This window comes from Quercus robur, chromosome 9 (genome assembly GCF_932294415.1).
Source record: "Quercus robur chromosome 9, dhQueRobu3.1, whole genome shotgun sequence".
NCBI classification, from domain to species: domain Eukaryota; kingdom Viridiplantae; phylum Streptophyta; class Magnoliopsida; order Fagales; family Fagaceae; genus Quercus; species Quercus robur.
The window spans coordinates 15,791,069-15,801,833 of NC_065542.1; the positions used below are offsets into that span (position 1 = coordinate 15,791,069).

Sequence of the window (10,765 nt, forward strand, 5' to 3'; positions counted from 1 at the left end):
TAGGATTTTAAGGATTCTTTAGCAGTTACTGGTGTTAAACAACTAGATATTGTACTGATCTGAAGTTTATTGGCAATTGGTTTATGGTGACTGGTTTGAAGTTTATTGGCAATTGATTCTTTAGCAGATATTGTACTGATCAAGCAAAAAGCAGTGCAATAAACTTAAACAGCTAGATACTTTTGAGTCAGAGGGGTAGGTGGGGATATATATGAGAGAGAGAGAGAGAGAGTGTGTGTGTGTGTGTGTGTCATGATAAGTATTGAACAAAACAGATATTCTTTCGACATATTTTCTGGAAATAGAATTTCTTTGTTTAGTGTCTACTTATTGTTTGATCTATTTAATTGTTAACTAGTATCTGGTGATGATGGTAACTGAGTGAGTCATTGAACTTGTTATTTGAAGTTAAATCCTTTCCCAAAACTTGATTTTTTTTTCATTTATGAGTGATTTTAGCTGGGGTGTACTAAGAACATTAATGCTTGAACATTTTTCCAACACTTGTAAAGCTTAGTTAATCCTGATATTGATTTATGGGTCCTAATCCATGTATTTCGGCAGGTGTCTCTTTGTTTGCAGCCCTAGGATTTTTCCTTTATGGTGGTAGGTGGCTTCTCCTTATTTTTTTGTCTATTGCATTTGCTTTTCAATCAACTTTAATTCATCCAAGGTTGCATCATATATAAATAAGTATATGTAAAGGTATAAACCAAAATCCACTTGCCCTTGCATTAAGTTTAGTCAACTTGATTTTCTACTGTCCTAAATGGATAGATCATTCACTAACACTTACAAGATATTATCTGCATGCTTACACCTGAGGCCTTGTGTTCATGTCAGTCTCTAACTCCAGGAAACCAAATAGTATAAACACCATGGTTTTAAAAACCGGTATGGTGAAAGAACTGGAAAGGTAGCTAATTACCGGTTTTATGGTCGAACTGGTGACGTCGTAAATAATTTAATTATTATTTATTTAAATTATATAAATAATTAATAAAATTTTAATATACTAAAACTAACAAACCAATAGTAATAAATATGTTTCCTTTTAAAAAAATACAAGTATATAAGTATATAACATCTTTTTAAAGAATTTAACATAATAACATTACAAAACAATCATCCTAAACATAATAAACTTTCAACAGAACCAAATAAATAAGTTCATTAGTCATTACATTTACATCCAAATGAAAAATAACAAATAAGTTCATTACATCTAAATAGCAAATAAGTTTTAAAGTTTCAAACAAACAACTACTAAGTTTTAAGGCCCAAGCCTCATTTGTTATGAAGAAAATTGAAATCAATATCATCATGTGAACCAAATGCTCCACCACTAGCATCATTATCATCATCCTCATCCTCATATTTTTCATCTTCTACATGAATAGGATGATTTTTATCTCTAAATCTGGGAGGAGCATCATCTTCATCATCAAATGATTCCAAATTGATGTCATCATCATCCTCAATCACTTCATTGTCCATATTTATACAAATTCCAAAACCAAAGAACAATAAATGAAATAATGATTCTAATAATCATTTCTCATAAATCATAAATAGTCTAATTAAAATATGCAACTAGGCAAAGAATTGTTATAAGCTAACCTCTTTGTACATGGCTAGAAGACCATTCTTCGATTGGGTAAGCTCCCTTTTCATAAAATGCATTCTCTATCTCCTCATGATCCAGAAATGGAGATTCCTCATCTTCCACTACTCAAAATTTAGTTTTATCGATACTTGCATAATCTATAGGATAAAAATTGAACTTCTTCCTTTTGACTCTATATCATAAGATGAACATAATGAATAATTAGTAACCAAATCACTTATATTTCACAATCACAAAGAACTCACTTGACCAAATTAGTGAATCACCCATATTTCCCCACAAAAACATTGAAACAAAGAGATTATATAATATATAGTATATACCTTTCTTTCAATTGGTAGTTATAATAAACAAACATAAGATCATTAAGTCGTTGATGCTCCAATCTATTTCTTCTTTTGGTATGTATTTGTTCAAAAACACTCCAATTCCGCTCACATCCCGAAGAGGCAGCTGTTTGGTTAAGGATTCGAATTGCAAACTTTTGTAAGGTTGGAGCACAAGATCCAAACAACCTCCACCACTCATCTAAGTTCCATATAAAACACAAAACAAAGATACAATGAATCAATAGACACAACTATACTTATTCCAAAAATATAAAAAAGTGCTATGATCTTTAAAACATATTTTCATTTTATTACTAGCTAAAGTTAACAATATCTTACCCAGCTGAGATGTCTTGGCTGATTCTTGAGCAAGTTGGGTTCCAAATGTTTGTTCACGCTCTCGAAATAGCCTTAATTCCTCCACAAACTTTAATCGACCAACTGAAACTTTTAATTCAATAACATGTGTCACAGCAGATTGTGTCTCTAGCCTCTTTTTAAGAGTGGATGAGTCATATTGGAATGCATGATTCAACCAATAAGCAACGGCATGAATATCTCTATAGAATTTATTATTCCAACGATCCTTGATAATATTAACATAAGGCTCCCATAGTCTCTTCTTGTCCTTGAATTTTTTTTTTGATTCCATCAATTACTCTATACATGCCATCATATACATAACCCATAGCTGGTTTTTCATTAGAATAAAAAATGCGTAATAAACAAATCAATGGTGACATAATATGCACAATTACATGACAATCATTCCAAAATTGATTGTCAAGAATGATTTTCACCACTGCCTTTGCTTTCTTATCTTTTGCATATCTTAAATCAACATAAAATTTGCTAGTCACCAATGCTTGTAAGTCATGCTTATATTCCTTAAGACTCCCTAAGGCAAGGAAAGTAGTAGCAAACCTAGTTGGCCCTAAACGCACAATTTCCATCCAATTTTTTCTAGTCCTCAACCAAGCTTGCAAAGCCACATCATTATAGATGAACACTGTGATCTTGGATGCACACTTTGCAAGTTTAGCCACATAATCCATCTTCCCAATCTCCTTAAAAATTAGGTTTAGGCAATGTGCTGCACAAGGTGACCAACTAATGTCCCTATATTTTCCACACAAAATTCTTCTAGCAACTACATAATTTGCAGTATTGTCAGTGACCAAATGTACTATATTTGCAAGACCAACCCAATTAACAATTTCATCAAACAAGTTACTCAAATTAATAGCATCCTTAACCAAGTTAAAAGCATCAACAGAGCGTATAAAAGTAATTCTTTTAGGACAATAGACAAGGAAATTAATCAATGTTCTATACCTAGTATCAGTCCAACCATCAACCATTATTGTACAACCAGTATCAGCCCAATATGAACGATGAGAATCAACAATCAATTGGACTTCTCTTTTTGCATCTCTCAACAAAGGCACTCGAAGGGCATAATAATTTGGGCCTCTATATTCAATACCATAAGAAGTTACGGCATTGAACATTGGTTGAGAATAACTAGAATTCACAACATTAATTGGAATGCAAGCATCATACATCCATCTTGCTATAGCCATATCAATCCACCATTTCTTTTCTTTGCCAGCAAACACACTTTTAATAGAAGGTTGAGCCCCCGAGGTTGTTCTAGGAGCGAAGTAATTACCAATGTCACCAACCTTTCTCTTGCCAAGATTGGATCTTGGTGGAAAACTACTAGGACCACTTCTTTGTCCCCTTCCAAACCCCCTACTTCTAGGAGTAATTTCTTGGACATCTTCAAATTCTGGTGAGTCTTCTAATGACGAATAATTAGATGCTTCTTGATCCTAACATCATAGATTTTGAAATTTCCTTCCAATTCTCAACTATTAGAAACCTAACATCATAAGGTACACCCATGCATGCAGCCACATCACATTTAATTCCAACTAGATGTCTTTTCATCCTATTGATGCCCCCTCCTTTATAACATTTCCCACAATTTATACATTTATAACTATTTTTTCCATCTTTCACCTCTTCAGTTACATGATCCCATGTAGGATCACATTTCGCTCTCACAGATGAAGAATTAGCATTAGACCTGGTTGTAGAAGCATGTTCATTAGATGGTATAGAAGCGGACTTCATTTCACTCAACAATTTCAGGCTGGCAGCAACCATTTTATTAACAAATAAATTCATCAACACAACATACACAAACAATAGTCAATAATTTCAGACTGGCAACAACCATTTTATCAACAAATAAATTCATCAACACAACATACACAATCAATAGTATAATACTCTGTAAAATATATTTCACAAACAATAATGCTCTGTAAATCAAATCCACAAAATACACAAAATCACAAATAAACTAAAATGCTATTGTAAACTAATAATTGAAGTTATCACTTACCAAAAGAAGAACTTGAGATGAAGCTGAACATGAATTGAGAATCTAAGATGAAGCCGAGAAAAATGAAAAAAAAAAAAGAACCGAGAAAATTATCAAAATCAAAATCATAAAAAAGAAAAGAATACTAATTATTACCTAATGAAGCTAAGAGAAATGAAAAAAAAAAAAAAAAAAAAAAAAACCGAGAAAATCAAAATCAAAATAAAAAGAAAAGAACATTACCTGATTAGCAAAGAGTAGAGCACAAAGAGCGAGGGTGATACCAACCAAGAAGGAAAAAAGAAAAAAAAAAAAAACCCAACTGAGATTGCGTGCCGCTGTGTGTGAGGCAGAGAACCAGAGAAAGGTGAGTGAGAAAGTGAAAGGGTGAGGCCGAAAACTGAGTGAGGTAGAGAGAGCTTGAGTTGAGCTGAGACTTGAGAGCTTGAGGTGAGTGAGAGAGTGAAGGGTGGGGTAGAGTGAGGCGTGAGTGATGAACTAAGATGAGAGAGTGATCAGATTAGGCTTAAGGTTAGTTTTTAGGACTTTATTGAGGACCAAAACGACGTAGTTTTACGGGAAAAGTAAAAAAAACCCCAATCAGTCATTAACCGGTTTGAACAAGCCGGTTTTCGGTTTTTAGGTTGAACGGGTCGATTTTTTACCGGTTTTAAGCTCATTTTCGGTTTTTTACCATAACCGGACCGGATTGAAGGCCGGTTCCTAGTTGAACCGGTTGGACCGGCCAGTCCAGTCTGGTTTTTAAAACTATGATAAACACACACAAAGGAAAATGAGACATGTCTTTTTCATGTCATTGGAGGTATTCATACCAGACAATGTCAATTCAACCTCCTTTATTCATTAACCTAAGCTCATCTTCAATAGGTTAGTGAGCTTTAATTTTCAATTTTTGTTAATTAGAACTTGGCAAACAATTTACTTTTTGGACTATAGCTAGTCTTCTATTCCTGTGCCTACTCCAGTTTGATCCAAATTATGTGAACATCTGGCTGCCTGAGTTATTCTCTCAATTTTTATTATACTATCTTTTGGGTCAGTGTTCTTTTGGTTGGGAAAATCTGCATTTTATCTGCCAATGAGTTGAGAGTATTTGAATAAAAAGTTTGACCTTTTTTTTTAAAAACATTTCACTTCTCTCCCACCCTAATGTCTGTCTTCGAGAACACAATCCAAGTCCATACCCAGAAGAGAAATCCACGGCTCAGAGCTCCCAATCCGACGCCTGCGAAGATCGGGTTCAGGTTCAGTAGAAAGTACTCTTCCTTCCATGCCATTAATACCTCTCTTCCCATAAACCCATTTCACACCTCTCCCTTGTTTGTCCTCGAATTGTCAACTATCCTGATGAAGATCAATCTTGGAGTTCACTACAAATTTCTCCAAACTCGTTGACCCACTGTTGAAGGTAACTTGATGACCCATCTGTTGAATTCCATCGTGGTTAAGAGCCGTCCTCTCTGTCTCTCACACATTTTCTCGAACATATGAAGCACATTATTTCCTCTTTATAAAAACTTTCTTGTTCTTCTTCTTCAAGTAATTTTCTCTGCGTGTGATGGCTATCTGATTGTTATTTCAAATGTTATTTCAAGTTGTTGATTAGGATGAGTTGTTGATTAGGATAAGTTGTTGGTTAGGATTGTATTTGTTAATTAGGATGAGCTGTTGGTTAGGATTAGTCGTGATTTGAGACTCCTATAATATATACTTTTTTCTTCATCAGTTTTATGGGTTTCTGTGACTATGTGCTGTTAGCAAGTGAAAGTGATCAAAGGGCCTTTTTTCTTTTTTTTTTTGCAATTTGTTTTACTAGGTAGAAATTGTTTGGGATTTTCAATTAATAAAGGGGTTGCTTTATGAATTTGTAAGGGTTTCTCTGTGTTACTTCATAGTCCATGCTAGTATGTTTGATTAATTTGATGCATTTTGATTGTTAGCATTATTTTATAATTCTCATAGTACTATTTGCTTGGCCTAGTAGTAGATAATCTGGCTAATTTATCTAAAACATATGGGGGGTCGTTTAGTTATCTTCAATTAATAAAGGGGTTGCTTTATTTCTTGTAATGGTTTCTTTGTGTTACTCCACAATCGATACTAGTATGTTTGATTAATTTTGATGCATTTTGAGTACGACTCTTTTTTGTCATTCTCATAGTACTTTTGTTTAGTGGATAATCTGATACACTATCTAAAACATTTGAGGGTCTTTTAGTTATGTTTGTTTTATATAAATCTATAAGTTGGCATAAATACTGTTGTGTTTTCTGATTAGTTATTAGTATGTATTAAGATGTCTTTAATTTTGCTGTCTATTTTTCAAACTACTACTTATTAGTGAAAAAAGAAGAAATGACCTGTCTTCTTTTAATTATGGATCATATGATCAATAAAGAGTGGTAGCCACTCTACTTCTACTTGTTGATGTTGTCATCAGTCACATTGAATAGTAGAAACCTGAACCTTTCTAATTTGCTACACAGCAGATCAAAAACCTCACAAGCATGTGCCTATCATATTAGTTCATTGAAATGCTTATTTATTGTAATATTAGATCACAGGACTAAGCTCCATGTAACAAAGCTAAGACCAAGAGATCATTACTTTAAAAAGATTGCAATTAATTTGCTTCTCTTCCATATGGGACATTAGTTCAAGATAGAATCTGGAGAAAAAAAAAATGAACAAAACAAATGTTAAAGGATTCTGTTTTGTGGTTGTTTCCCTTTCTCTTTGGTGCTTCTCTTTGTTTCTTCTTATGCTCAGCCAGAATTGCTGCATCAGTATGTCGAACTGACTCAAACTTCATTTGTGCAGGTAAAAGTTTAATGCACTAGTTCCCAGCCAACAAAATTTCAAAGCAAGTAACAAAAGGATGGATTTGCTAAATGACTCATTCCAGCACCAATAAGTTTCTATACTTTCCCCTCTAGATTTGAATATACAATTTAGTAATCTTGGATGAAATTATGAACTGCTAGAACAATGACTGTGAAAACATATGCTTAGCTCTATATGGTCATATTAAAATTAACCAATCCAAACCAAATTTAAATGGGGTGTCTCTTTTGGGTGTTTGGTAGCTAGTTGATTAGCATAGTCATCAGATCATGGAAGCACATGACAATGAATTCAATTCAAACACTCTGCTTGCATGAGTTGGTGAGGGTACTTTCTAGACATTGGACTGCGGCCTAGGCTTTAGGACTGTTAATTTATTAGTACCACCTTTTTTAGCCTAGTACTAATAAAGGTTCAATAAAGTTTAATAACTTGTTTTTAGCCTACATATATATAAAGTTCAAAAACTTGTTCTTTTTTCTCCCTTAGCACTAAGATCTATTACTACTATTGAAAGTGGAGTAATATTGTAGTATCACTCCAGATTTTGTACATGTAATTAAAGACGGTAACATATGCAAGGAAATGAGTTTCGAAATGAGCGACGACATTGTACTCGTAGCATATTTAGTTGAGTGTGCAAGTGTCGTAGCTTACATAAAGACGTATATGAACAAAATATCAATGCATACAAATCTACAAACAGGGTATGAATGGGTACAATATATTTTAAATGGAAATAAGCGAAAATATCGCAATGCGTTTAGACTATCAAGCCATGTGTTTCGAGAATTATGTAATACATTGCGCACTCAGTATGGATATGAAGGTACCAAAAGAGTTCGCTTGGAAGAGTCTGTGGCAATGACATTGGTGGTACTTGGTAGTGGCATGTGTAATAGGATGGTGCAAGATAGATTTCAGCGTTTGGGTGAGATAGTAAGTTGACACGTGGATATGGTAGTTACATTGGTAGCCAATGTTATGGCAGCAAACATTATCAAGCCTAATGATCCTGTATTTCCTAACGTGCCACAACATATTCTCAATTCAGATAGATATTGGCCACATTTTAAGGTACTTTGTGAATTTGGTATCTTTACTTGATCTTATTCAATTTATTTTTATGGTTATAACACGTATCGAATTTCACATGGTATTTTTGTGGCAATGATTAGGATTGCATTTGTGTGATTGATGGGGTTCACGTCCCCGTGGTCTTACCAGTTGATGAGCAACACCTATACAGAGGAAGGAAAGTGATCACAACAACAAATTGCATGTGCGCATGTGATTTTGACATGAAATTCACATTTGCATGTGTTGGATGGGAAAGGTCAGCGTATGACATAGGAATCTTTTTAAGTTGCCTCAATAATGAGAGTGCCAACATCCTAAAACTTCCACCTGGTTTGTAAATATGCGTTTAATTACTGTATTAAATTATGTATTATGTAGTGAAAATGCTAATGTAATAAATATTTTCATTTACAGGAAAATTTTATCTTGTTGATTCAGGGTACCCTATGAAGAGAGGGTTCCTTGCACCATATAAGGAGGAGAGGTACCACCTGCCCGATTTTCAGCAAGGTCGACTACCACAACATCCAGAGGAGAAATTTAATTATCTCCATTTATCACTTCGTTTTATCATAGAACGAACTTTTGGAGTTTTGAAGAATAGATGGAAAATTTTGAGAAGTATGCCAGCCTTTCATATACACACTCAAGAATGCATTATTGTTGCTACAATGGTTCTTCACAATTTTATTAAAGCACATGAAAACAGTAACCTTGGACATGGGATTTTTGCATGGGGCATATGTGGAAGTAGCGAGGGAGGTCATTACGATGAAATGGCACATGTGATCTCTTCCTTGGATGAACTTGAGTTGAAAGTGGTTCGGAACAATATCACAGCTTCGATATGTGGGATGCCTTCATCGTAGGACTTAAATTGTTACGAAAGTTATAATGACTTTAATTGATAATGGTGACCATTATTTTTGTCACAATATAAATTAGTGTGGTTGAAAATAACATTAACATTATGGTATTTTTTTTTTTTAGAACCATAACTGATGGTTCACAAATTTGAATGTAATACCATTTAACATTATGGTGATTTTTTGTTGGTAATCAAAACCGATGGCTCACAAAACTTGATTGTAATACATTTGATTTATGAATTTGTATATATATCCTTACATGTGAAACTCATTAGTATTGTAATAGTAGATTTCAAGCTTACAAGGGACTTCTGAATAGACTCCAATCTTATCTGAACAAGAGACAAACTCAAAAGATTTCAAGATTGCAACAGTAATCTACCAAGAATTAAAAAAAAAAAAAAAAAAATCTACCCTCAATTTTTGAAAAAGAAACCAAAAACCCTAACTATCAATTGCTGGCAAAGTGTAAATATATAAATAAATATTATATATATATACACACACACATATATAACAAAAGAACTTACAATCTCCATCAACTTGGCCATTAACATAATCTCCATCAAAAGTCTCCACATATAACATAAGTACAACTTCATACATATCATAAAATGTTACTTGCAATACAGAATAAGTTGTACGATTAATATACAAAACAAATTTAATAATACAAGTCTATATTATTACATACATACACATCCCATTATGGCAAACACCTTTGCCTGATTCTAACTTTCCCAAACCTAGTAGACAAGATAAGTAATACTACAAACATGACCTAACAGACTACTAGAGTTATCTTAAACTTCTTTGCTTTCTATTCAGAAATTATGTGTGCAGCCTTGGCTCTTTCAGCCTTTCGTTTTGCAACTCGCTCCCTTTCCAATGTTGAGTCTGTTAGGGCATGTGCTTGCTTCAACTCTTCATTAACATTTTCCACCGCATGCTCCAATCGCTTAAATTTGGCTATAACTACAGGGGCTGTTGCTGCGCCTTGCATACAACAAATGCTGATGTCTAACCACTTAAAGAACTTGCATGCACGGTCATCATCCTGCACAATAAAATACAGCACATAAACAAGAATACAACGAATTGGTTCTTTAACGCACAACACAAATCTTTTGTCAATACTTGGATATGGTACTTACCGGCGACCAACAGTGACAGCTATAAAACCTCCTACCAAAAGTATGAAGTTTCAGGGACGTCCTAATGATGCAGTTGTCAACGTCACAGAAATGGCCATCATAACTAGAGAGATAGTTACTCGTTTTCGACATTGGTAGGAACTGGCAGTAGATATTACGTTGGCTTGGACTAGTGAACAGTACAACAAACTCACTCTGCATTATAACAAAACTACTCAAAGTACCAAAATCAATGAAACAGATTAATGCATAAGACTTTCAGCATGATTATTATGAACATTTGCCTATCAAATGCAAAACAACATGTGTAGGAGCAAAACAGTCTACTGTTGCATTATAAGAACACAGGACAAATAAAAGTTTTTGCTAGAATTAGAAGAACACAAGACACATATAAAAGCTTTTGGTAGAATTATAAGAACACTGAACTCATATGTGCAAATCCAATA

At 33.9% G+C, this 10,765-nt stretch overlaps 2 protein-coding genes across 2 annotated transcripts; one reads left to right on the plus strand and one right to left on the minus strand.

Annotated features, from left to right (window-relative positions):
- Positions 1–1,287: 1,287 nt before the first annotated feature.
- Positions 1,288–4,128, minus strand: LOC126700770 (uncharacterized). Its single transcript, XM_050398957.1, has 6 exons — positions 3,982–4,128; positions 2,715–3,791; positions 2,296–2,584; positions 2,066–2,155; positions 1,621–1,728; positions 1,288–1,484 (listed from the first exon to the last, which is right to left on the minus strand). The coding sequence occupies exons 1-6, from the start codon at positions 4,126–4,128 to the stop codon at positions 1,288–1,290; spliced, it is 1,908 nt and encodes a 635-aa protein (XP_050254914.1).
- A 4,042-nt stretch (positions 4,129–8,170) lies between these two features.
- On the plus strand, positions 8,171–9,162 carry LOC126700771 (uncharacterized). Its single transcript, XM_050398958.1, has 3 exons — positions 8,171–8,290; positions 8,392–8,623; positions 8,708–9,162. Exons 1-3 carry the CDS (start codon positions 8,171–8,173, stop codon positions 9,160–9,162), a joined length of 807 nt encoding a protein of 268 aa, XP_050254915.1.
- The last annotated feature ends 1,603 nt before the right edge of the window (positions 9,163–10,765 follow it).

Bases quoted from the DNA above. Each gene is read 5' to 3' on its own strand.
- LOC126700770 (XM_050398957.1), bottom strand. From the start codon at position 4,128: ATGGTTGCTGCCAGCCTGAAATTGTTGAGTGAAATGAAGTCCGCTTCT. The intron at 3,792-3,981 runs GTGAAAGATGGA...CTATGATGTTAG, and splicing joins GGGATCATGTAACTGAAGAG to GATCAAGAAGCATCTAATTA. The intron at 1,485-1,620 runs GTTAGCTTATAA...TGGACAATGAAG, and splicing joins TTCTAGCCATGTACAAAGAG to TGATTGAGGATGATGATGAC.
- LOC126700771 (XM_050398958.1), top strand. From the start codon at position 8,171: ATGGTAGTTACATTGGTAGCCAATGTTATGGCAGCAAACATTATCAAG. The intron at 8,291-8,391 runs GTACTTTGTGAA...GGCAATGATTAG, and splicing joins GATATTGGCCACATTTTAAG to GATTGCATTTGTGTGATTGA. The intron at 8,624-8,707 runs GTTTGTAAATAT...TTTCATTTACAG, and splicing joins CATCCTAAAACTTCCACCTG to GAAAATTTTATCTTGTTGAT.